The 27,802-nt window shown below is 37.4% G+C and overlaps 2 protein-coding genes across 5 annotated transcripts in view; both read left to right on the top strand.

Moving 5' to 3' along the window:
* The first annotated feature begins 346 nt into the window (after nucleotides 1–346).
* Nucleotides 347–13,082, top strand: LOC117993693 (vesicular integral-membrane protein VIP36). Of its 2 annotated transcripts, XR_011238152.1 has the most exons (7): nucleotides 347–544; nucleotides 631–746; nucleotides 2,574–2,771; nucleotides 3,805–3,967; nucleotides 4,594–4,760; nucleotides 5,600–8,216; nucleotides 11,330–13,082. XR_011238152.1 is itself a non-coding variant. In XM_034981506.2 (6 exons), exons 1-6 carry the CDS (start codon nucleotides 418–420, stop codon nucleotides 5,810–5,812), a joined length of 984 nt encoding a protein of 327 aa, XP_034837397.1. In that variant the 5' UTR covers nucleotides 347–417; the 3' UTR covers nucleotides 5,813–8,322. The 2 variants fall into 2 exon arrangements, 1 of the variants encoding a protein (XP_034837397.1); XM_034981506.2 differs by lacking the exon at nucleotides 11,330–13,082 and having other exon boundaries at nucleotides 5,600–8,322.
* Nucleotides 13,083–13,763: 681 nt separating this feature from the next.
* The window catches only part of mle (dosage compensation regulator mle), a 29,054-nt gene continuing 15,015 nt past the window's right edge, over nucleotides 13,764–27,802 (top strand). The window contains exons 1-9 of one of the 3 annotated variants that reach the window (XM_069506820.1): nucleotides 13,764–14,063; nucleotides 14,609–14,865; nucleotides 15,241–15,488; nucleotides 19,535–19,708; nucleotides 20,615–20,694; nucleotides 20,965–21,147; nucleotides 25,773–25,867; nucleotides 26,670–26,792; nucleotides 27,177–27,325. In XM_069506820.1, the coding sequence (XP_069362921.1) occupies nucleotides 13,988–14,063; nucleotides 14,609–14,865; nucleotides 15,241–15,488; nucleotides 19,535–19,708; nucleotides 20,615–20,694; nucleotides 20,965–21,147; nucleotides 25,773–25,867; nucleotides 26,670–26,792; nucleotides 27,177–27,325 (1,385 nt within the window). In that variant the 5' untranslated portion in view covers nucleotides 13,764–13,987. Of the gene's footprint in view, nucleotides 14,064–14,608; nucleotides 14,866–15,240; nucleotides 15,489–17,702; nucleotides 17,784–19,534; nucleotides 19,709–20,614; nucleotides 20,695–20,964; nucleotides 21,148–21,181; nucleotides 21,342–25,440; nucleotides 25,457–25,772; nucleotides 25,868–26,669; nucleotides 26,793–27,176; nucleotides 27,326–27,802 lie in introns of those variants that run through there. The other 2 variants (XM_069506821.1, XM_069506822.1) reach the window with 2 other exon arrangements.

The raw sequence follows: 27,802 nt of genomic DNA, 5'->3' as shown, positions 1-27,802 counted from the left end.
GACTTCGTACGCGTGGATTTAGGGTTTTAAAAATCCTGTGGGAACTCTTTGGTTTTTAAGGATAAAAAGTAGCCTATGTCCTTGCCCGAGATGCAAGCTATCGCTGTACCAAATTTCGTTAAAATCGGTTGAACGGATGGGCCGTGAAAGGCTAGCAGACAGACAGACAGACACACTTTCGCATTTATAATATTAGTATGGAAGTATGGATTACAAAATAGCATAATTATTAATAATGATGTATATTTATAAAATAAGTACAATATAGGGAAAATTAAATTATTCAACAGCAACATATTCCGGACTGCCATGCCATGATTTGGCGTTTGTCTTTGTCAAATGTCAACAATTATCAATTGTCATTTTAAAAGTTCCAACGCGAAAAACGCGAAGCAAAACGCGATATAAAATACAAAAATGTGTTTCCAAGAGACTATTCTTTGTAAATTTATATTCTTATTGTTACTAATAGCTCCTATTCTAGCAGAATGGAATACAAGGGATTATATCAGACGAGAACATTCCCTTACAAAACCATACCAAGGTGAGTGACCTGTGCCTAGACTTTGCGACTTGATTATTTTTTACGAGGGATTTTAGTGATTATCAAACTGTTTTGCTCGATTACAGGGAGTGGGATGTCGGTGCCTTACTGGGACTTCTTAGGTAGCACAATAGTCACAACAAATTATGTTCGTTTAACTCCTGATTCACAGTCAAAGGCCGGCGCAATTTGGAATACTGTGGTAAGCGATTTTGATCTTAGTTAATTCAGAAATAAGCAACATGCACCTTGTATGCCGTATAATATACTTAGGTACATAATTTAATTACAGAGCCAGCTCATGTAGCAACATTTTAAAATAGCTTTTAATTTGTATTTACAATTATATTGTAGATACTAGTATTTCTAGGTATATTTCTTACAATGTTTTGATTACCTATAAATTTTTTATGATATTTTGTGCCTACTGTATGCAACTAAGTTAAAGACTATTAACTATCATCAGGAGATAAAGAATTTATTTAAACAACCCAAATTAAGCTTAAGTATCTAAATGCCTTAATAAAATTATCCTGCATCTACAAAAAGAAATCATCTATGGTGACAAATGATGATTATTTGTTAAGGTCCAGCACTTGAAAGCAAAACAGGTATATATTATAACGGGTATAATATTATCCTAAAAATATAACAACTGTCATCAAACAGTAACCATAATCACTACCCATATTATAAATAAAAAAGCTGCGATAGCCCAGTGGTAAGGGCATCCACCTCCTAATCGGAGGTTGGGGGTAGATCCCGGGCACGCACCTCTAACTTTTCAGAGTTAAGTGTGTTTTTAAGTAATTAAATATCACTTGCTTTAAACGGTAACGGAAAAATAAAAACTCCATTTTACTAGTATCAAGGCCAATAATCAAGGTTATCTACTTTTTGCATATTCGTTGTATTGTACTGTTTTTTAAGGTTCATACCTCAATAGGAAAAAGGAACCCTTATAGGATCACTTTGTTGTCTGTCAAGAAACCTATCGGGTAGGCAATGAGGGTTCCGTACAACAGTCGAATTTGTTCAACATTTTGCACGATAATTCAAGAACTATAATGCATAAGAATAAATATAGTTAATCTTACTTCGAAAATTTAAAATACTAATTATTAGTTTATGACCACAACTTAATTTTTTTGTGTGATGTAACCACAAATTCACAGTTTTCAGATTTTTCCCCGAATGTCTGCTGTAAGATCTACCTACCTGCCAAATTTCATGATTCTAGGTCAACGGGAAGTACCCTGTAGGTTTCTTGACAGACAGACAGACAACAAAGTAATCCTATAAGGGTTCCGTTTTTCCTTTTGAGGTACGGAACCCTAAAAACGATTTTTATGGTTGATATATGTACCAAATAATATTATTATCACTGTGACGAATTAAATATAACACTTAAATAAACGAATGACAAGGTTAATTAACCCAGTTCATTAACTAAGCAATGTGGAATAGTAAACATTATAATTTTTAACCAACCTCAACATTGTTTTATTTTGTAATGCAATTTAGATACTTATGTTGCATAGATAAGGTATAATTTCGAATGAGCTAGTAGACTAAGTGGTTAAACTAAGTTTTTCTATGATTATGGCTTTATAGGACATGGGGGCATTATAAAACTAATATGTGTATGTATGTATGTATATACTTTATCACAATAAACCTAAATACAACAGCTAAATACTAAACCAAAAAATAAATAAGAGTTCCACAAAAAAAAGTGAAAAAATATATTTAAAAAAACCTATAATTTTGTAAAAGTTTATGATATATTGCAAATAAAACATCTGACTGACGCTAGAGGTCGACGAACGTTGCTTGAGTAGGCCACCCGGAGACAATGCCGCGTCAATACAATAAGTGTTGCCGCAACAAATGCTTCTTCCCAAGTATTGGCAAAAATTTCCAAAGGCTTAACTTCCACCTTTATTTCTAGCCATAAAATCATGACATCAAAAGTTACCGTTACTCTTGCACAAAATTATGACAATAACCATACTTGATCTTTTTCCAGCCTTGCCACACTAGAAATTGGGAGCTACAAGTGCAATTCAAAGTCCATGGTCGCGGGAAGGATTTGTTTGGTGACGGGTTCGCGATCTGGTACGTCCGCGACCGCATGCAGCCTGGCCCGGTCTTCGGCAGCAAGGATTACTTCCAGGGGCTGGCGATCATATTGGACACGTACAGCAACCATAATGGTGCACATAATGTGAGTTGTTTTAAATGCTCTCTTTCTCTCTCCATCGTACTGCTCATCATTGACGATCTGGATCTGTAATCCCTTTTCATCTGTATATATTCAAAATACAAAAACTGCTTCTACCTGTGTCCGTTATAGGCTTTGAAACCATCCAACCGATGTGCCCCGAACCGGTTTCATTTGAAAGGCAATAATGCGAAGATGGCTTTAGAGGTTTTTTAAATAGTTTTAGCGCAGGAATAACCAGTGTCAGGTACTTGTAAAAGTTTATTTGAATAAAAAAAGATTTTATTTTTTATTTTTATTTTTATGGGCCATGACCCAATCATGACCTTTGTCATGATTGTGTCATATGAGACATTCTGATGTTGTCAGTTACATTTTCAGCAAAGAATTACGGATTGTACGTGATATCGAGTCTCAATTAAAAAGCGTGCCGTGCACTCAGTAAAAAGGTGTGTTTGTAGCTGCTGATCTTGTTTGTAGAGACTTTGAAGGAGACCCACATTTTTTTTAAATTTTATATTATCAACATAAGAATGTTTAACAAGTCCACTTTAGACACAGCAAAAAAACCACGAAGGTAGATGAAGTGTGTCATTCCGTCTACTTATCAATACATAATAGTGCTTTTATAAACAATTTACATAAAATAAATAGTTTTGGCTTTGGAACAAGCGGTGTTGGTATATTGCAGAACCAGCACCCGTTCATATCGGCGATGGTCAACAACGGCACGCTGGACTACGACCACGACCGCGACGGCACGCACACGCAGCTGGTCGGCTGCGAGGCCAAGTTCCGTAACTACAACCATGATCACACGCCTTTGTCTTGATTGTGTCTTATGAGACATTCTGATGTTGTCAGTTACATTTTCAGCAAAGTATTATAGATTGTACGAGTTTCAATTAAAAAAGCGTGCCGTGAACTGAGTAAAAAGGTGTGGTTGTAGCTGCTGATCTGGTTTGTAGGGGCTTTAAAGGAGGCCCATAAAATAAATAGTTTTGGCTTTGGTACAAGCGGTGTTGGTATATTGCAGCACCAGCACCCGTTCATATCGGCGATGGTCAACAACGGCACGCTGCACTACGACCACGACCGCGACGGCACGCACACGCAGCTGGCCGGCTGCGAGGCCAAGTTCCGTAACTACAACCACGACACGCATCTCTCCATCATTTACAAGGATGACACACTTATAGGTGAGTTTTTGAATATTATTTTTGAAGTGATTTTTTTTTTATTCATTACTTATAGATGATGCCCGCGACTTCGTCCGCGTGGATTTAGGTTTTTGAAAATCCTGTGGGAACTCTTCAATTTTGCCGGGATAAAAAGTAGCCTATGTCCTTCCCCAGGATGCAAACTATCTCTGTACCAAATTTCGGTTAAACTGTGAAAAACTAGCACACAGACAGACAGACAGCCACACTTTCGCATTTATAATATTAGTATTGAGTATGGATAGGTAAACGCTTGACCACAATCACATCTGATGAAAAGTGATGATGTGGCCTAAGATGGGATGCGTTTACCTAGAAGATGCCTATTCGCGCTAGAGGTCATCGTATGTTGCGTAAGTAGGCCATTCGGAGTCAATGTCACGTCGTAGGCGGGGCATTGACCCGAGTTTTGCACGCTATACATTGCGGGATTGAAAAATACTAGATCACTAAAACTACAAAATGAAGTAAATGGTTATTGGTATTGGATTGTGTTTAGGTAGTATAACAATTACGCTAAGTTTTTGCTAGCGTTCTGATTACAACCTGTATAATTGATGCTTAAAAAATACTTTATATGTTACAAAAAACTTACTTTGTTTTAGTGTCAACGGATTTAGAAGGCAAGAATGCTTGGAAAGAATGCCTGAAAGTAGAAAACGTGCTGCTTCCCACTGGATACTACTTCGGTGCTTCAGCCACTACCGGCGATCTAAGTGACAACCACGACATCATAGCCGTCAAGATGTATGAATTAGATTTGCTTGAGACGGTAAGTCATAAAAATATGTCAAGTGCGTGTCGGACTCGCACACGAAGGGTTCCGTACCATCGTAATAAAGAAATAACACTCTTTAATTTTTTTCATTTTTATGGCGGCCATTTTGAAATATTTATTATTTGTTGTTATACCGGCTATATAATTACACATTCTGAGGAAATTTCAACTTTCTACTTATTACGGTTCACGAGATAGAGCTCACTGACAAGACGGACAGTCAGACAGACAGTTGGCCGAAGGCCAAGCGGGGGTACGGGCCTCGAGGCGACAGTCAGGAAGGTCCCGTTGGCACCCTGCGGGTAAGGAAAACTAGATGTAGCTGTATGTTTTACAGTTGCACTAGAGAGGTTTTAATTTACCAATAATTTGATGTATGAAAATTGGTCGAGTGTTTTAACAAATTGTATTTTTGACAGTACCTATTGTAAGATTAATCGGAGATAAGATTTAATTTAACTCTCAAAAATTTTAACTAGCTGCCAAGATGAAAATAAAATTCAATATCAATATAAATGAAAATAAAGTCGATTAATTTTGAAAATTATCAGTTATTTTAGAAACTGAAGCTCCCACTGCACTTGAGCTGCGCTAGTTTATAGTACACGACAGGTATCACCACTACACAAAATCACTTAGGTTGAGATCATAGAGCGTACTTTGACTTTGCTCAGACTTAAGATTGAGTTAAAACGAGACAGATTTATGTGAGAGACATAGCTCTGTCTTGTTTTAACTCTGTCTTAAGTCTAAGCTAAGTCAGCTTGCGCTCTATAGATCACCCTTCCTACCCTTAAACTTATTGACTTGAACTTAATTTTTTTCTATTTCAGCAAAACAAAGACGAAGATAGATCGCACATAATACCTTCGGCAGCGACCTTCGACGCTCCGAGAGACAGGATCGAAGACGAGAAACCATCCATGTCCGGAGTCAAAACCTTCCTATGGATGATGTGTATAGCGATAATCGTTATAGTGCTAGTCGTTTTTGGTATCATGTGGTACCAGAAACGACAAGAAAACTCAAGAAAGAGGCTGTATTAAGTTAGTACACACAGTACACACACATACACAGTATCACAATTATACAGTTTACCGAAGTCTATGGTCATACAAAACCTTGATAGCCCGTCACCATAATGATGTATAGTTAAGCCTTAATAACTTAACGGTTTTTAATCAAAAGATCCTTTTTTCCACGCACATGCAAACTGTAGAATCAACTCCCTTCGGCGGTGTTCCCTTTAGATTACAACATGGGGTTATCCAAGGGGCGGACCAACAAATTCATAAAAGGCCGGCAACGCATTGGTGGTTCCTCTGGTACTGCAAATGTTCATGGGCGGCGGTAATCACTTAACATCAGGTGACCCGCCTGCTCGTTTGCTCGCCATTAAAAAAAACTTTTTTTTAAATTTAACTTTTACAAGTGTACTTTTGAATTGTCAAATGCATCTATCACTGGTTCGGAATGTTCAGATCCGGCAAGAAACTCGGCGGTTGCTCTTTTCAGACTTGATATACAATAGTACCAGACCTGTTTGAATATCCTAGTACAAAATGCATGCTGAGTTAATGGGTGAATGGGGAATACATTTGTATTTACTATGTCACATGTGGCTAATTTTTAAACGCTTTCCGCTTTACGCTTTGTAAGTTGTCCAACTATCTTCTCACGAATTATGCTGATATGACATACAGAAAACATTACGGAAATAATCCTAGCATTTTTTTTGTATTTAAAAAGGATCCTGTTTGAATCAAAATGAATTAAAATTTCTCAGACTAATTTATGTTATTGGACAGCTGTATGATTGCTATACTGTGTTATTATAGGGCCTCGTTTCTGCCTCCGATTGTGTTAGAAAAACGTATTCATCGTAATCGACAGCAAATTCTGTACCCGTAGTATAAGATTTTACGTCTCACCAAACGTTGCTAGATAGAATTCGAGAATCGAAACACAATAACATCAAAGTAAAATGGACCTAAAGAGCCTTGAATTGAAGTCAAAAATTCAATGCCACTGATTTTAATTTCGCAACGTTTCCGCTTGGAGCGCTGGCTGTAGATGTGTAGACAAACTTGAGCTTTAAAACAAGGCTTTTAAGATCCAGTTTACTATAACGCAGAAGTGTTTCGACTCTTGAATTCTAGCAACGTTTGGTGTGACGTATAATCTTATACTACGGGTACTGGGCTTTGATTGGTTGATTCGTTGTTTACATGTTTTCACAGCCAAGCCAGGGGCAGAATTTGCTAGAGTCTGGCTAGCGAAAGATGAGACTGGTAAAGCGTGGCAAATTTGAAAAAATATTAGTATGGCAGCTCTGCAGACCTGGAATAACCTAATCTAATATAACGGAAATTAAAATAAGTACATAATTATCAAGTATCAAAATAGGTTATTCCAGGTCTGTCATACTGATTTTGGAGCTGCCAACTCGACATTTGCGATCAGCAAACATTCAGCGATTCATTTTTTAGAGATTAGGTACAGTATAAAGCCGGTGCCAGACGCTTGCGACAAACAGCAAACAGCAAGCGTGTGGACGTATGTTTGCGTATGCTTGCCAACGCTTTGGAGCCTTGGCAAGTTGGAAGGCAAACTTTGGTGTTTGCCGATGCTTGCTGTACAATTTGCTTGCCACAAGCGTAAAGCGCATCCATATTATTCTTTTTTCGATATTGTGTTGCCAGTGGTAATAACCAAATGGTATTTTTTTAAAATAAAATTTAGTGTTGCCGTTTTACTAATTCTGCCAAATGTAAGACAAAATGTAAAATTGACAATTCATTAACCAAAGGAGACCATCTGATTCCCGCATTAGCCATTTTACTATGAGTTTAATTCGTAGGTATATTATTATTTATTTTGCTAAATACCATAATAATTATTTTTGTTAATAATGATTAAGTTAATTCTTCTAAATTAACTAAACAAGTAATTTTTAGTTTAGCGATTTCCAAAATTAATTTGTTAAATGACAATTATTATTGTCGCTCCTTAGAATTCGAAAGTCATGTTTGTCGTCATAAAAAATACAGTTGGGACTGCAACTGATTTTGTAAAATAAGTAAGTATAAGTGTTTGGTTATTGAGTCCTATGAATAATTTGAAGACTGTGTTTTCATTTAATATTAAGAGGGGTGCATAATAATTACTTACAATTTTTTTTTCTTACGTCGTGACTTACTTAAATAATTGCAATCTCTTTTTCCAAACACGTTAAATAAATCTATTCTTCTCACATTTTTGCTAAAATCAGTTTTTTCGTAGAACCTTTTAAGTAAGCAATCGAATATTGTACTTTAGTTTCATATATCGTGACGTGATCTATATAGTTTATCTATTATACACAAATATGACTCATAAATTGCAGTGACTAAAAGAATTAGTGTAATCCTTTCAAACATGTGAAAAAAGTGCAGGCTGATATGATTTTTAGTCACCATATCGATACCTCTGGGCTCAAAGGTCGTAAAGGACAAAACGCTACTTTTCAGGAGAAGCAAAAAACGAAAAAAATAAAATTCTTTTTTCTCTAGCATCTTCGTTTCTTTAGCTATTTAAATGAAACCTAGGAAGAAAGTGCTTAGAATTTATAGTGTTTTCTTCGGCAGTGTTCAAAAATTGCCCTAGTGCTGTATTTACTGAAATAGATTTCCTTTACGACCATAAATTTGAAAATAAATGTCCTTTACACCCTACAAATTATCATTCTATGATATTACCTAAGGGCGTAAATCTACTTTACTGCACAAAACTGAACAAAATAAGGAAGTAACCGACATGTGTAATAATTTTTAGGTTCTTAAGGATCACCCGCTAAGGTATTCTGTAAGAATAAAATAATAATTACAGTTAAGTATTAAACGCATTATGTAATTTTGTATGTAATTATGCATAAACTATTATATTTTCTCTAAAAATAATAATGAAATAACATATTGTTCAAATAAAACGTATTTTTCTAATCAAACCTCTATCATTTATTTGGAATTGAACACGAAGCCTTACAATAAATCTTATAAATTAATATTTTGGTAACTAAATATTTTTTTATCCACTTTAGTTTCACTTGTTTCTTAAATCAACTTTATTAACATAAGATGATTTATTTATTCATCTTCCTTCTCACTTTCTTCATCATCCTCTTTATCTGTTTCGTTCAAGGTTTCAAGTAGCTCATAATCGCATGGAAGTTCCCTGTATTCGTTATCAAATCTTTTACGTGTTGTTCCATTTCACACTAGCTTATACAACTTAGCACAGGTAAATATAAAGTATTTAACTAATGGTTTTAAGCTTATTTCGTCATTTAACGACATATTTTAATGTATTTAACGGGTACGGGTACGGGAAAGACAGATGGCCTACCTATCTTTTGTAAAAGGAGTAACTGATAAAATAGGTACATTGTTGAAAAAACAATACAACATTAAGATCGTGTTTACTCCCTTACAAAAGATTGTCCATTTGATGCTATCAACGAAGGATCGGCGGCCATACCAATGTCCGGGTGTGTATAAAATCGACTGCAGCTGTGGGAGCTCCTATATTGGTCAAACGAAGAGACCCATAGCAACTCGGGTATTAGAACATTTCAAAGCGGTGCGAAACAACGATCCTCAGAAGTCTGCGATCGCGGAGCATATTCTACAGCCAGGCACAAAACATTGGATTGAACTCCACAACCCTCGAGTTCTCTCCATAGACCTCCACTATATACCTAGACTAGTGCGCGAAGCGATTGAAATTCGCAAACACCAGAATTTCAATCGTGAGGATGGTTTTAAACTAGCAAGTAGGTATGTGGAATCCAGTGGTAGAATTATGCAAATCAAGACAGCATCAAACCACATCGAAAGTTAATAGTGACGCTGTGAGTGTATTTTGCCGGACAGCTCGTGAAGTTCCAGCGAAAAGAACAAGAAAGAGGGTAGTTCGCTACTGCCCTTGACAACTCGAACTTCATCTCTCGCAGCACCACAGTCCCGTTGTAACCACGACCCGTGCAATTGGGTTGAAATGTCGACAAATAAAAACAAAAATTAATTGTGGTATGTACCCGTTATATACATTAAAATATACAGTATTTATATAATCTTTCTTATTACAATTTACTTACTTTAATTCTAAGACTAATAAAGTACTTGCTTGTACTAGGTATCTTAACCTAATTAGAAAAAGTCATTTATATTAAATAAAAAATGCCCAAAAGTAATTATACTTCTTTTTTCTATGTTCATCTTACAGGAATTCTGAGACCAATCATGTAAATTCCTATAAATATCCTTGTTTACTGCTAAAATATTTCTACTATTTACTTCTGCGAGATGTGTAAATTTGTTTGGTGTACTAGTACTATCATAGATATAATTTTGTCTGAAATTAAAAGTTTGAAATCACTGGAAAACTCGAATAAACCCTCCAAAATTATATGTTCTATCGAAGCAGGCGTTACTTTGCGGAAGCCCATGATATACAATGAACCAAAAGCTTAATGTAGACCTTACAATCCACAATTGCTAAATTGCAATTGTGGATTGTAAGGTAAAAGGTGTAAATTGATGCTGAGCCAGCACCTATATTAGATAACAGTGAAAGATGTTAATATGTTGGCCAATCTGAAGTATTTGTAATAAACGCTTTTTGTAGTCGAGCGAGTAGTGTACATTTAAAGATACATAATATGTAAAAATGACATCATAAAACCATTGGAATTGTTTCATAATATTGACATTTATCGATATAAAATATTGTTGTTCATATAATTTTGTATGGTTATTTCAAAAATTTGACAAGAATAGTAGGTATTAAAAATCAATATTTATACTTCGCGCAGACACTGACATGCAGTTTATCATATCAGGTTCTGCTGAAAATATGATGTTTCAAATAACGCATTTATATTTTTTTGTAATTTAGTAGTATATGAACTAATACAATATTAAAAAAATAAAATTAAAAAAGGTTTCGTGTAGTGTCAGGATTTTTTTAATGTGTGTTGTGCATTACAATGCACACTGCCATGAATAGGGTTAATCAAGTTAGGTACCTAGTATATTCTAGGACTTATGGGACTATTCCTCATCTACTTTTGTTTATTTACGCCCTTAAGGGCGCAAATGAAAGCGCATTATTAAAATGAAACTAGGTAGTAAAGGACGCTTTCATTTTTTTATTTTAAATTGTAGGGGTGTACAAGACAATTTGTAAACGTGATGTCCTTTACGTCCAAAATTTTAAGGTGTCATATTAACCATCTAAGGTGGTATAAGACAATTGATAATTTATTTGTATGTTACGCCCAAAGGTTTTTTTAATACTTTGCTTTACTACCAAAAGGAGTAGACTCTGGTAACCAAGTGTTACTTACACCCATATTTTCACGGTAAACTTCGTTTAACGTGCCAAATTATGTGGGTCGTAAAGGCATTTTTTTTACGAATTTCGTGAAACGGAATATACAGATCGATAGAGAATTAAAAACTGAGTAAAGCAGTGTCAAAAAGTCATTTTCGACCAAATGTCCTTTACGACCTTTGAGCCCAGAGGTATCGATATTCTTCCGAATTAGTTTTGTCTTTTTTGTTTCTTATTTATAACAGCTGTTAAAAAAAACGTTTCTTCTGAATGACTGTTTTATTTTTGAGGATATGCATTATCTACATTCATCTATCAGGCGAACCACTGACAGCTATTATTTGAGCGACTCTCATTTATTTTAGGGTTCCGTACCTCAAAAGGAAAAACGGAACCCTTATAGGATCACTTTGTTGTCGGTCTGTCGGTCTGTCTGTCAAGAAACCTACAGGGTACCTCCCGTTGACCTAGAAACATGAAATTTGGCAGGTAAGTAGGTCTTATAGCAGATATTCGGGGAAAAATCTGAAAACCGTGTTTTTAGGGTTAGATCACACAAAAAAAATTAAATGGTAAAATGGTCATGAATTAATAGTTAATATTTTCAATTTATAAGTAAGATAACTATATCAAGTGGGGGAGGGGGTATCATATGAAAGGTCTTCATCTGTGCATTCTAAAACAAATTCTTATTTATTTTTATGCATCATAGTTTTTGAATTATCGTGCAAAATGTCGAAAAAATACGACTGTAGTACGGAACCCTCAATGCACGAGCCTGACTCGCACTTGGCCGGTTTTTTTGCGTATACTTTTATATTTAAAAAAATGAAATAGAATTTTGTATGAACTTGGTTAAAATTTGAATTAGTTTAATGTTTTTGAATCATCACAATATTTTGCTTCTTCTGCCGCTTCCAGGTATCTAAAAATGTGATTGTAGTCGATATGACTACAATCAAATTTTTACTTTAATCATAAAATGTTCCTTACGGGAATAATACAATACTTTTTGTAGTTAAACTATACATTTTATAAATAAAAATTTGTTTGTAAAACTTATTATAGAAAAAAATTTAAAATACCCTGTTTAGGAAGCATCACAATTATTATTTGACGCGAATTAATTAATGATTAAACGAACTTACCTGTTAGTGAAGTTCGATCATAATTATACGAAGGATTCGTCCGAAGAGATTAGCATCATTACACGTTTTTATTTTATTGAAATTTTACTTATTATAGTTAGAACAAATATTGTGTGAATTTTCAAATTCAATTTTAATTCTTGCGTATTTGACAGTATATAATAGTGTTATTTATTTCACTTTTATTGAATACTATTTTCGTTATTTGCTCAATTGATTTTTTTTTCTGTATCCTTAACCTTTTGTGTCCAGATGTAGTCTTAAACAGTAGTCCAAACTATAGTTTTGAAGAGCAAACGTGGACTTCAAAACTTTTTTATTATTCATTGCTAGATCCTTGGGTAGGTAGTATGAGTGTACATTTTGGGTGAATTAATGTGACACACTTGTGTTGTGTTGTGAGTTGTGACGCGACAATGAAATCGTGCACACTAGTCTGTGTTGTGGCGCATTTTAGTTTATTAGTCTCCGATTACGCCAACACAACAGAATAGATTGTCTGCACCTTCAGATAATCCCTTCCATTCTCGTTTATAATAAAATAAAATTAAGGATGAAGGTTTGTCCAAATTGTATGGAGTAAGAACAATGTAAAGTAATTTTGATGTGTATGTAGTTCGTACAAAATGACTCCTCACGCGCCATTTTAACTCTATGGGTTGACTGTCATGTCAAAAGTAAAATAAGGGCCGAAATCGTACTTTTGACATGGGCACAAATAAAATTGCGCGTGAGAAGTTAAATTTTACGAGTTATATGTATTGAGTGTTTAAATAAAGTGATTTATAATCTTTTATATTGATATTTTACTTTGCAAGCTTTCCTTATATCTATAAAATACACATACTGTGTAAATACATTTTCCTGAGATTAACCAGACACTTCGTACAGAATTTTACTTTTATTGGTCGGTGGTGTGACCTACTCATAGATATAGGATTTTATTATAGTATACTAGGTGATACCCGCGACTTCGTATGCGTAAGTTTCCGCTTTTAAAAATGCCGTGGGAACACTTTGATTTTCCGGGATCGAAGTAGTCTCCTTCCCCGGGACGCAACCTATCTCTGTACCAAATTTGGTCAAAATCGGTTAAACGGATGGAACGTGAAGCTCGCAGACAGACAGAGACACTTTCACATTTATAATATTAGTATAGATTAGTATAGTAGTTATACGCACCGGATAATTTGCAATTTTATGAGTACTGCCATACCCCTTCCAGGTTAGCCCGCTATCATCTTAGACTGCTTCATCACTTACTACCAGGTGAGATTGCAGTCAAGGGCTAACTTGTATCTGAATAAAAAAAAAATAAAAAAAAAAAAAACAACTTACGATAGTTTAAATTCTAAATGGTTGAGTGTTCAACGAGTGACTTCTAAAATAATCCTCTTCGTGGAAGTGGTGGATTCAAAATTGACATGTGGCAACACTGCAACTGACAATTAACATTTCATACATTTTTGAGGTTATGAACTTATGGTTTGACTTCTGAAGAGTGAACCAAAATCAACGTAGTGATTATATACTCTTTGCCAAAATCGATCGGCGAAATGAAATAAACTGTGGTGGAAACGGTTCAGTTCAGGTTCACTTGTGATTTTCTGATTCCGAGTTGATCTTAGTTATTTTCCGCTAGGCTAATGTGTTAAAGGCCAAGTACCTACATAATAGTAATCGTCCAAACATCCTTTGAACATGGATGTGAAATCTTTCTTATTTTCATGGGCGGCAAAAAAGGGGCTGACGCCAGGATTTGATATCCGAGCTACCGGTGAGTAATTTACCGACTTCTTTTGCATTAGCACATCTTTGTACAAAAGGAGAAACTGACGGACGTAACTAACTGAAACTGATATATTATTATCAAGTATCAACGTAGGTCTACGTTCATACGGTTGCGTCCATAAATCTTGCACATAATAAGATAAGCGAGAACTTCGGGGGCAGACGCATGACGTAGGTATATGTCGACTAAGAAAAGATTTTCCAAAACTCAACCTGAGCTGGGTCACCTTAAAATCTAGCGATAAGTAAGTAGGTAAGTATCCCATACCAATGTACTCTGCGAGTATCCCATAGAGGATAATATGTTACTGTCAAATTGAAAACTTAAATTTGTCTAATTAGGGTAGATACTTAGCCCCTCAAATCGAGTAAAAGTGTGTTTATCATGAAACTACTGCTAGAGCTACGGCCACACATCCCTGGGATGTAAGCAAACTATACCAAAAATAAAAATCTAGAAGGATGTGGATGGGTTGTGAAAAGCTTTTGAATATATAATATTAGTATGGATATGTTATTTGCTTATTCCAGGTCCAAAGCATCGCCAAAGGTTCCTATGTGAACTGCGAGTTGATGGTTACAACTATGTGGGAGCAGGCAACTCTGTCACCAAGAAGGAAGCTCAGAAGAATGCTTCTCGTGACTTCGTCAACTATCTTGTGCGAAGTGGTGAGGTTGCTGGCAAGGATGTGCCTGAAGACATCCAGGTCAAACCGGAGAAGGATGACATGGGAGGTCCTCCTCCTAGGGACATGATGATGCAACAGCAGTCAAAACCTGTTTTTCAGGTAAGGTATTGTGAATATGCTTGGAGTTTTTCTATGTGATCAAAACAGAAGTGAGGAGATCCATAGGAGAACTAGAGTAACTGACATAGCTCAATGGGTTACGAAGCTGAAGTGGCAATGGGCAGGGCACATAGTTTGTAAAACTGATTGACGTTGGGATCCCAAGGTGCTGGAATGGCGACCTCACACCGGAAGACGCAGCGTTGGAAGACCCCCCACTAGGTGGAACGACATCAGATGAGTCGCAGGGATCCGCTGGATTCAGGCGGCACCAGACTGGCGTGTGGAAATCCCTACAAGAGACACTGTAAAAATTATAAAATATAGAATTAGTACAATTATTACAGCTACACTAAAAATAAAAATAATTCACAGGATGGCATGGGTCCCGATATGATGGGTCAAGCATACCAAGCATATGGCGGTGAAAGACCAAACTTCACATACATGGACCGTCTCCAACAACAGAAGAATGTGGAGGAAGCTGAAGACCTGGATGTGAACGCCAGCCTTCATGGCAACTGGACCATGGAAAATGCTAAGTCCAAATTACACCAGTTCATGCAGATTAATAAGATCAATGCTGACTATGTGTATAAGGCTGTTGGGCCGGACCATACTAGGCAAGTATCCATATTTATAATGATTTAATGTACCCAAAGAATTTTATATTATAAGGCTATGTTTAACAATGACCGCGGTTGAGTGTTCAGTGTACCGATAAGCGTTAATGCATTGGTGTGCGTAACGTAAACTCTTGGTCAAAACAGCACTACGCATTAGTAAGACGAGGATGTGAATACTCTAAAATGTAGGTGTGCACAGAAACAGTGTGGCTAATTCCGTTGTACACAATCTCTAAACTAAACTAAAATGGCAAGTTTAAATCTATTGCTATCCCTTTCATAATGTTGCTTGCAGAAAAGGATAGCACTAGATTTAGACCTGTTAATTTAGTTTAGTTTAGAGATTGTGTGCAAGAGAATCGCCACCCCAATATTTCAATATATCAGTTACATCTTGTGACCCTTCTAAATTTAGTATTTTTTATATTTTAGTCGTATTCAATAAGAATTTATTATTATCATCTGAATATGCTTTTATTGCTTGAAAAACCATTGATTATTCAAAAGTATTGAAAAATCATTGGTGGTAATTTGTTTGTACACAGACATACTGACAGGTCTAAAAGTAATGCCATCTTCTTCACAATGTTTGCAGCGGAAAAGGATAGCACGCTTTTATTGACCTGTCAATTTGATCTGTTCAGTATTTGTGTACAACCGACCGTATTAGAATCAGTGGCTGACATTTTCTTTGTAGACAATCTGGGAGTGTAGCCAGTTTTGTTCATATAATTTTTGTGCTGGTATGGGTTTTCTTAACGCGCCAAACACTTCGCATTTCTTTTGGAGTGTTCAGCGCGTTTTGATGACGTTTTTTTAAACTGAACTAAGAAACAGAGCGATGAGCGAGCGAGACCTGTGTGTATAGCAATCTGTCGATAAGTTATTTATAGTCCGTACAAAATGAGAACTCACGCGTCATTTTAAGCTCCATGTGTCAACTGTCATGTCAAAAGGTCGATTCACCTTGATAATAAAGACAAAAATCCTCAGAATAAATATCTGTTGAAGAGCCCTAATGTGACTTTTACTGTTAAAGCGAGATAGCTAAATGTATTTAAGCACTTTATTCCTTATCACCTTGACTACTTTTTTGTTTGTCAAGGTGTATTTGTACGTAAGATCTTGACAAACAACGTAAAGTGAGGTTATGTTGACTCAAGTATTTTAAAGAAATAATTCATTTGTTTTGTTGTTTTGTTGTTTTTGAAGTTATTGTGCAATGGTGGGTTGCGGTATACTAGGCTATTATAGCTGAAGCGAACGTAAAATAGAAGGAATAACATTTCAAAAGTAACTAGTAAGTAACTCTGCTTGAGCGAGAGGAACTGAGGGGGTCACGCTAGTTGTATATTTATGTGTATATATCTGTGCTAAAATCGAACTTTTGACACGACAGTTGACACAGAAAGTTAAAATGGCGCGTGAGAGCTTAAAATTTATGCATTATACCACCATGATCCAAACTTCATAGTCGCAGATGCTTTCAGCTTTTATTAAATAACATAGGTCTGGCCCTCACAGGCTCTTTCTCTATGTATAACGCATTATACGCTAGTTAACTTGAAAACTTACACTAAGGTTGAGATCTATAGAGCGCACCCTGACTTAGCTTAGACTTAAGACAGAGTTAAAACGAGACAGAGCTATATCTCTCACATAAATCTGTCTCGTTTTAACTCAATCTTAAGTCTGAGCAAAGTCAAAGTGCGCTCTATAGATCTCAGCCTGATTTGACTATATTTCCATACCAGCAATATAATAAAATGATAAAGTAACGAAATACGTATTGAAGCGACATTTGCTACGTAGAAGCAAAACTTGCTTCAAAGAATTAAATATGCAATCGGTTTAGAGAGCTTCTTAACGCGCTCAAAACGGACAAAGACAAAAAACACTGAATATGTTTTAGGCTATGTTTAAACATCAAAAACATGCCTAAAACATTTATAGAAAAGGCTCTTAAAGTACTTACGACGCTATTGTTGTAAGAAAAAATGGTGAAAATATAGTACGCGACAGGTTGAAATGGCTATCCGGGAGGGAACGCGCCGCACACCCGCACAGCCCCGGCGCTAACCCGGTGCGGGCGAGTACGGTTAACGTGCGGGTGTGCGGGGTGTCCCCCGCCTCGTACTCCGATTGCCATTTTGCCCTGTTGCGGACTATATATATATGATCTATAAATGTCTTTAACCGTTTTGGGTACAGGTAACAGCTCTTTAATCTGACGGTATATGTTTCGGGCTACACTCTCAGAGATCATGCACGTTTCTACAATTGATTTTGGAGGTAAGTTGCACATATTCTTATACTTTCCTCATTTCTCAGTCGTTGCATTTGATATACTATCCACGGAAAGAAGTGGATAGAGAGGCTTCGGCCGTGGCTAGTTCCCACCCTACCGGCAAAGCCGTGCCGTCAAGCGATTTAGTGTTCCGGTACGATGTGTAGAAACCAAAAGGGGTATGGGTTTAATAATAACTGCCATACTCCTTCCAGCTTAGCCCGCTTACGTCTTAGACTGCATCATCACTTACCACAAGGTGAGCTTGCAGTCAAGGGCTAACTTGTATCTGAATAAAATAAAATAAAGTAAAAAAACTTAGAAGCCAGAGCCACAAAAAAAACGTTTTGACTATTTTGAGGCACCAACCAATCACAAACGAAACTATGTTTCATTTGTGATTGGTTATCACGTTTTTGTTTGGTAAAATGTTATCGAACTGAAATTCGAATGTTTTTTGAAAACATTTTCGAATTGAATCTCGGATGTTTTTGAAAACGTCTTTGTGATTGGTTGGTGCCTCAAAATGGTTAACACCCACTGAGTTTTTTCGCTCCGTCATTTGTATGTGATTACGTAACAGAGAAAGCGCTATACTAACTTCTTTCCGTGGATTGAGTATAGAAATCAGCAATAAACCCCCTTTTTGATTTTATATTGGATCATATAATAGTAGAAAAAAACCATTTACCTTAGTATTTTAAGGTGTTTTATGTTAGGCAGCCAAATGAAGCTCTAAGGGTGAAATCTATAGAGCGCACTCTGACTTTGCTTTAACTTAAGACAGAGTTATAACGAGACAGATGTATGTAACTCTCATATCAATCTGTCTCGTTTTAAGGCCCGGTTTCTACCTAAGCGGAGCGGAGAGGAGATGTGAACAGTAAACCAAACCGATTTAAAAAAAATGACGTGATAAATTTTTCACGTCATCTATTTTGAATCTGATTGGTCGATTGAATGCATCTCCTCTCAGCGGAGAGCGCTTAGGTGGATACCGGGCCTAACTCAATCTTAAGTCTGAGCAAAGTCAAAGTGCGCTCTATAGATCTCAGCCTAAGTCTAATGTAAAACTTAACATTTTCCAAAATGGCTGAATCTCGAATTTGCTGCAGCCTTAGCAGAAATCATTATTTAGCAATGATTGTAGTTACATTTATTTATCATCAAACTCATTTGCATGGTCATGTACTTGTTTTAAATTATAGCTATACATAATTATTTAGGACCACTTGTGTTATTTTTGTTTGGTGCTCGTTTGTTTCAAAAGTAGTAAAATAGTTACATAATATGTTATGGTAAGTTGCCAGTAAATAAAATATAATTCGCCTTAACTTATAAGCTTAAATTAGAAACTTATATGCTATACAGGGTGTAACCAGAACGCTAGCAAAAACTTAGCGTTATTGTTATACTACCTATACACAATCCAATACCAATAACCATTTGCCTCACATTGTAGTTTTGGTGATTTAACGGTTAATAAAAACTGCCATACCCCTTCCAAGTTAGCCCACTTCCATCATTTCGGCCGGTAACGCATCGGCGGTGCGGTTCCTCTGGTGCTGCAAATGTTCATGGGCGGCGGTAATCACTTAACATCAGGTGACCCGTCTGCACGTTTGCTCGCTATATCTATTAAAAAAAAATCTGACTACATGCATAGGGCTAACCTGTAATGGAATAAAATAAAAAACCGACCAAGTGCGACTCATACTTGCGCACCGATTAATATATTTATCATAATATATAACAGGAGTTTCTGCTGTGAGATGACAATATTCGTCCGGCAACTTGGCCGCAATGTCACCGGAAGGGAAACTGCGTCGAACAAGCAAACCGCCAGTAAATCGTGTGCGTTGTCGCTGGTCCGACAGCTGTACCATCTCGGTGTAATTGAGCCCTTCAGTGGAACGCTGAAGAGAGACAAGTAAGTCTGAGGCCGAGATCTATAGAGCGCACTTTGACTTTGCTCAGACTTAAGACACTGAAACGAGACATCGCTATACCGCTGGCATAAGTCTGTCTCGTTTTAATTGAAACTTAAGTCTCAGCAAAGTCAAAGTGCCCTCTATAGATTTCAAGCTAAATCTTCCTTTACAGATCATTCTAAACTCCATGCACCTGGATCAGCCCCGCATACACCTAGTCACTACCAATATTATAAATGAGAAAGTGTTTGGTGGTTTATTGGTTTGTCCTTCAATCACGCCGTAACTGAGCAACGGATTGACCTGTTTTTTACATGAATATAGCTGAAGATCTGGACAGTGACATAGGCTACTTTTTATCCCAGAAAAACAAAGAGTTCCCACGGGACTTTTGGAAGTCTAAATCCACGATTACTATAGAATATGGATTAGCTTTACTCGTAAACTAAATCATAATTTTATTTAAGTCAAAAGTCATATCATTTATTCAAAGTACGTACTATTGTACCTACCCTTTTTGATATTCAGACAGTAATTCTGACAGTACCTACTTTATGATATTAAAAAAAGAAACTACAGCCGGGCTTGAGTCTCGTATTATCGGGAAAGCGTTATAAATCCTGTAATATACGGTATTTGACAACTAGTCAAATCAGTAACTTTTTATCAAACGTCAAAACGTGCACTTAGTATGCGATATTCTATGAAATACTGAAATGTGACGTCACATCAAAATGACGTACTTTTTTAGTTTAATCGTATCGTAAATCGTAGTTATAACTTAAAACTAACAAAGGACGTGGATTTTACGTATTTTGGAAGACCCTCTATTTAATAATTACTGAGAAATAATTTATTTTTGATGTGGTCAAATACCCAATTGTTGTAAAAATCCAATATTTTAGAACTGCCGACGGAAACATGAAGCCTTACCCAGTGGCCATCAGCCCTGATCTGGAGGATCAACTCCTAGACGCACTACAAGGTACTTCGACTATTTACTTCTTTTTCTTTGTTGTATCTTTATATATTTACTTTCTGTTGCATGTTGCAAGTCTTACGTGTAGTCTCTTAGGCTGAGATCTATAGAGCGCACTTTGACTTAACTCAGACTTAAGATCGAGTTAAAACGAGACAGATTTATGTAAGAGATAAAGCTCCTCGTTTTAACTCTGTCTTAAGACTTAGCAAAGTCAGAGTGCGCTCTATAGGTCTCACCCTTACTTAGTATGCGATCACCTTTATATTGTTTCAGCATTGGATATAACACCGATAGACGTAGAAGCCCCCCCACCACAAGAGGGCGGTTCAGAGGGAATAACTCTGCTACAAGTAGACCGTGTCAGAGCGATGAGAGAAGCGCGGCCGACGCCCTCCGGTGTGGTTTCCTGGAGCCCGCCACAAAGCAATTGGAACGCCTGGACTGCGTGTAATATTGGTAAGACACTCACTTAATTAGCAAGCTTATTGGACATAGATCTGATAGAGGTAAGCGTCCCTCCACCACAAGAGAATGGTTCGGAGGGAATAACTCTGCTACAAGTGGAACACGTCAGAGCGATGAGAGAAGCGCGGCCGACGCCCTCCGGTGTGGTTTCCTGGAGTCCGCCACAAAGCAATTGGAACGCGTGGGCAGTAACATTGGTAAGACACTCACTTACTTAATTAGCAAGCTCATTGGACATATATTTAATAGACATAGATGGAAGGAATCATGGGCGTACCCAGCATTTACTTAAGGGTGGGGCAAAAGTAAGGAAACTCGACAAATAATAGAAATAAAATATTTTTTATTTATATCCTTATTTCAACAATAACCTGCGAGGATTCTGGCAAAATCTGTTTAAAATTTCGATTTCAAACTTATTTTGTGCTTCTAAAACCCTCTTCCTATGCGCACTCATCATGCAGAGGCCGACAAGTCGATTTTCTGTCATAGTTGACCGTAACCAAGTTTTCACTCTGCGTAAAGTGCTGAAGGACCTTTCGATAGTGCACGTTGTGCAGGGCTGTGCGAGTGAAATATGAAGCGCCTGTTTTATGGCTGGATAAAACAGCTGTGTTTCTTTAACTAGCGCAACCAATTCCATTTCCTTCAGTTCGCTCTGTGCCATATTTTTTTGTTCCCACATATTATACCACAGTTCTGCTTCACTAAGAAAACCACTTAAATTATAATAACTACAAAAAGGTTCTGTTTTTTTAATAAAATCTTGATATGACATTTGAAGCATTATGTGAGGGTGCAATGTAAGCAGTGAGTACGCAGGTAAATTGTCCTCGGAAAAACGTTGCTCTAGAGACAAAATTAAAGAATCAAGGTAGGGAATCATTAATGATCTCTTCCAAAACTCGCTAGGAGTCTGTGCCGGAGGATTTGCACGATGTGTCTGCCGATTTGTAATCCGTGGCATTCTCAAATCTGTTTCAAGATCGTCAGCGATTGACTCTGCTTCGGCTATCAAACTTTCGCTTTGAACATCGGCAGTTTCACGGTGTTTTCTCAAGGTGTCCGTTATTCTTTTTATATGGTTTGCACACTGAAGCAAATCTATACTTTTCGACTGCAGAGCATTCACTATCGGTTGCAACTGTGCAGAATATTTTGCTATGAGGCAAACACTAACAATGAATTCAGAATTTGTAGCTGCGCAATGTAACTGAAAAGCAGATTTTCTGGTTGCATTGTTGCCGTCTGTTGACAGTGTTGAAAGGGCTTTCACCACCTGGACATAGTGCTCCTTAAAAATGGCAATACTTTTATATTTCTGAGACCAACGGGTTTCACAGAACATTGGTATATTTGGTACACATTTTCGACGAAGGCCCGATTCTCGAAAAAATTTAATTATTTCTTTTATTGTAGTAACTGTATTTCGTATTACTGCTATTTGGTTAAGGTCATGCACAACTAAGTTCAATTTGTGACTAGCACAGTGAAAAAATAGTGCTTTTTGATATTTTTCTCGTAAAATTTTCTGAACACCACCATCCTTGCCTGACATAGTTGAACATCCATCATACCCTTGCCCTACGCACTTTTCTGGATACAGACCCGTGTTTACAAAGAAGTTGTCGATATTAGAGGCTATAGATTTTGCATCCATAGCAGATAATTCCACAAAACCTAGAAATTCTTCACAAACCACCATCTTTTCTTCATCAAAAAATCTGACACCAATGGAAAGTTGCTCTTTTCCAGATACATCGCAGCTCTCGTCTGCCAAGATACTATAGGCATGTGCCTTCTTTACTTCAGCTATAATATCGTCTCTAATGACATCTCCGCATAGATCAATTATTTCATTCTGAATTCTCGGTGAAGTGTATGTGGCATTTTTGGCACCGCTTTCTATATGTTCTTTCATTATCTGGTCACCAGATTCAATTTTAAGTTTTATAAGGTCTTCAAAAACGCCTTCATGTTGTCCTTTACCTCTCAGAGGTAGGTCATGCGTACCACAGAATATCACGGTCGAAATTATTGAAGCTAGCACTTTTTTGTTAGCATCTATTTCTTTTTGATGTGCAGATATCAGCTGGACATCAACCGGCATATTTTCAACAAAACATTTCGCAGCTGTTGCCGATGATTTGTGGCATTGAGATGACGCATGAGTTTTTGCGAATTCGTGCATATCCTTATAACGAGTAAAAGGTCTCACCATAAACGAACCTTGCATATTAGTTAATGTTGGTGGAAACAACACACAATAAATGCACAACGCGCCCTTTAATGTTTGAGAATACGCTAACCAAGGAGCATATTGCGCCAACCAGCTGTGCTTAAATTTTCGTTTTAATTGCACAGCGTCCTTAGCAAAGTCATAACTTGGTGGTGGAATCCAACAATTTTTTAAAATTTCTAGTTTTTGAGAAGAGGTCATATTATATGAACGACCTAGCCATTGGCCCACGTCATTCGAACAGTAGATTTTATCCTGTGTATCAGAACTAGACGGTAGCAATACAGGAACCGGTGCAGGTGGTACAGTTGAACTAGTACTGGCGACGCCATCGCTACCGGTTGCTACGTTCTTCTGCTTCGAGTCTTCTCCGCCGCTATCACTGTCACCACTACTTTTATCTGCCTGTTTTCTTTTCTGATTCTTTCTCCCTGAAAATGAGTAGGTATAATTAGATTAGATTTAGGCCAACCTGAATCCTGAACATTTTATTTTAAAATCACCAGTTAAATAGGTTTTAGATGGTTGGATCCTCGGTAGCTTAGTGACTAAAGCGTCGGACTCGGATTGTCTGTGGACGCAGGTTTGACTCCTGATTTGAGAGCTGAATCCTAAGAGTTTTGTCAATACTTTACAATTTTACTGTAGTGAAGTTTGTATTGTATCTATGAGCTATACGTCTACCAAAACGATTTTGAATTTAGTAATAGCACCGAATAAATAAACGACTGAACAACAGTTCAGTACATGTGTGTGACCTCTAGGCTCTAACCGACGGATTCACGAACGCGAGCCGAGTGGCCCCAAACGCGGCTTCGACGAAAACGAGCGGCCCAAATATCAGAACGGCGAGAGTTGCAGTCAAAGGCGAGCGACCGCCACGAGTTCTTAATATTTTTCTACTTCGAGAATTATTATTGAAGTCAATGCAAAGGCAAAATTAATACTTCATACCTGTAGTGCAAGTATAAACACATACACATAACTACATAAAAACTAACATTTTATCCATATTTTTGTGTGACTACCTACCACGCAATAATAGGCTAATAAAATTGAAGCTCCTTGGGATCTGTTAATAGTAAATGTTATCTTATAAATAAGTAGGTAGGTATAATAATAAAACCTTTCTTAGTAGGTACACTATAACACTACCCACCCACCTGATTTCTCCGCTAATTAATCCAACCACATCAAAGGCGAAATACTAAAACTAAATTACTTAGGTATGTTAAGTACCTAAAACATTTCAGGAATAATAATAATAACAGTCACGTACCTTGTGCAGAACTAAAAAAGTTTCTTATATCCATTTCAAGCCAGCCAATTGCAATTTATTTTATCACTTATTCTATTTTTTATTTATTCGGACAGAGCAACTATTTAGAATAGTTAGCACTATTCACTCACAAGCAGAAACAAACATATTAAGTCATTTCGCTCTAAAATACAATTATAACATAACAAATAAATTAAACATAAAAAAACAATGAAACTCAGCGTGTGGTGTCCGTGTCGGTGCAATATACGAGTCGAATGGAATCGGCATTCGGCGTGCGAAGGAGGGGCGCGGGCGGCGAGGCGCGATTTAAAGAACTTCGGTGGTCGGTCGCACTCGCAAGTCGCACTCACTCACGAAGGCTTGGAAACGGAATTCGCGCGCTCAGTTCACCGACACTGCATTGTCTCGCGCGGTAAATTTGAATTTATATTGAAGGATAATTAATTTTGTAACTTCACGTAATTAGCTTTATGTACAGAATTTCTTCAAGTGAGAGGGTGGGGCAAGTGCCCCACCTTGCCCCACCGTGGGTACGCCAATGGAAGGAATGACGTACTGCTGCAAGTGGACTGTGTTAAAGCTATGAGACAAGCTTGTGTCGTTTCCTGGAGTCCGCCACAGAGTAATTGAAATTCTTGGACTGTGTGTAATATTGGTAAGACATTGACTTACCTAATTAATAAGCTTACTGGACATAGACCTGATAGAGGTGAACGCCCCCCACCACGGGGCGGTCCGTAAGTAAGGCTATTGGAACACTTAGACTGCGTGTAATATTGGTAAAATGTATTGTATGTACTGGCTCATGATAGAAGCGCTGCCGGCGCCATCCGGCGTGGTTTCCTGGAGTCTGCCCACAAAGAATTGGAACGCTTGGTGTAATATTGGTCAGACACTGACTAACTTAATTAGCAAGCTTATTGGACACTGGGATTTGTAATATTGGTAAGACACTGACTTACTTAATTAATTAGCAACCTCATTGGACACTGAGATTTGTAATATTAGTAAGATACCTTACCAATATTACACCTTGCTTAATTTGCTGGTTCAGTAGACAAAAAACTATTCACGTTATTAAATTGTTTTTTTTAGATGAAGGACCATTGGCTTCCACAAGTTTGGATGACATTAGTGCCGATTTGGAAAAACACCATCGTGATGTTTGTCAAAATAGTCAACTTTATCAGGTTAGTTCAGTTTAAAGACATTTTTTTAGATAACTTGCAATTGGTACTGATTCTTAGTGCAACTAAATTTAACTCATCTTTTTCTTACCAAAATGTAACAAGGAAAGGACAGACAAACTTTATTTAATTTAGACCTGTCTAACCTCGTTTTTGACGCAGTGCATCATCTTATACGTGATGATGGTGATGTATGCGACAGGTCGAGCTGGCAATCAGGGTGGAGAACAACCCGCACAGCCCCCGCGCTAGCCCGGTGCGGGATAGCGCGGGTGACATGCGTCCCCCCCCCCCCCCTTCATACCCCGATTGCGATCTTGACCTGTCGCGAACTATACTTTTAATTTATTTTAATTAACATGTCGTCCATTTTGAAATTATTATTATTTGTTGTTATAGCGGCAGAAAGTAATGTACATCGACCTTTAGAAGGAGATAGCGGATTTGTAGAGCATTGTCTCTGTTGTTGAGACCGACAAAACGTCATATAGAATGACAGAGACAACGCTCTACAAAGCCGAAATGTCATTCTAAAGGCCGATGTACATTATTTTCTACCACATACTGTACATACTCTGTGATACATCGTGATGTGTCAACTCTACCTATTGCGGGTCATGAGGTACAGGCCTCTGACAGACAGACAGGCGGACACACAGCGGAGTCTTAGTAATAGTCCCGTTGGCACCCTTTGGGTCATCATCATCATCATCATGATCAACCCATCGCCGGCTCACTACAGAGCACGGGTCTTCTCTCAGAGTGAGAAGGGTACGGAACCCTAAAAATGATGTTTGTTTCATAGGAAAGTGTTCGCGAAAGAGAACACTTGCCAGTGTACGCGATGCGTTCACAAATCATGGAGGCCATCAACGAGAACCCCGTTATTATCATCAGAGGAAACACGGGTTGTGGTAAGACCACTCAGGTACGTGTGAAATATTATGCGTAAAATGGAACTCCTCACCCGCCATTTTATGTATCAAATTTCATGTCAAAAGTACTATTTTAGTCCTTATTTTGACATGGCTAGAGTTAAAATGGCGCATTTTGTACGGATACATCTTTTTAATCATAAACAAATATTAAAAGTAGACCCTGAAAAATTCAGTAAATTCAGAAAATATAGTATAATATCATATCTTCAGAATATTTTGCACTATAATACTATCTAAGTATATAAAATGAAAAGCTGACTGACTGACTGTCTATGAACGCACGTCTATCAACTATCAACGCAATCAAGCCAGCAAGGAATTTGGATCAACGTTTGCAGATGCCAGATATGGTACTCTCAATTTTCTTTTCCAAGGTGTGCCAATTTATATTGGACGATTACATCGCCAGTGGGCAAGGCGCCTGGGCCAACATTTGCGTGACTCAACCGCGTCGCATATCCGCCGTAAGCGTTGCTGAAAGGGTTGCGGCCGAGCGCTGTGAGGAACTTGGCAATAGCGTTGGGTAAAGTATTGGACCATCATATATCTACAGTAGCCGGCAAGAAATATTGTACATCGACCTTTACAATTAGGCGCTCTTTAGGGAAGGCCTATGTCCAACAGTGGACGTCCACAGGCTGATGATGATGATGATGATGATGACCTTTAGAATGAGATTTCGGCCTTGTCTCTGTCCCTTATATCTATGTGACGTTTTGTCGGTCTTAACAACAGAGACAACTTTCTAAAGGTTAACGTACAATATTTTCTGCCGCGTACTGTAGTAGGATCTCAAATCTTGATTTATATTGGACGGAGCCGTTTGGCAAAGTACTTGGGCCAACGTTTAACTACGACGGATACGCATCTTTTATTTCCAAAAAAGCGGCCATGCATAGGACTAGCTAAACTGTGTTGTATTGATCACTTTACCCTACAACTTTGATAGCTTATATGTCAAAACTTGACATTTAGGAAAATTTTGACATACAAAGCATGT

Source organism: Maniola hyperantus, chromosome 24, assembly GCF_902806685.2.
Source record: "Maniola hyperantus chromosome 24, iAphHyp1.2, whole genome shotgun sequence".
Classification (NCBI taxonomy): domain Eukaryota; kingdom Metazoa; phylum Arthropoda; class Insecta; order Lepidoptera; family Nymphalidae; genus Maniola; species Maniola hyperantus.
This window is presented reverse-complemented; position numbering and strand designations above follow the sequence as displayed.

Excerpts from the sequence above, each read along its gene's own strand:
- LOC117993693 (XM_034981506.2), top strand. The coding sequence starts at position 418 with ATGTGTTTCCAAGAGACTATTCTTTGTAAATTTATATTCTTATTGTTA. Across the intron at positions 2,772-3,804 it reads ACCATAATGGTGCACATAAT|CACCAGCACCCGTTCATATC; the intron begins GTGAGTTGTTTT and ends GGTATATTGCAG. Across the intron at positions 3,968-4,593 it reads CAAGGATGACACACTTATAG|TGTCAACGGATTTAGAAGGC; the intron begins GTGAGTTTTTGA and ends ACTTTGTTTTAG.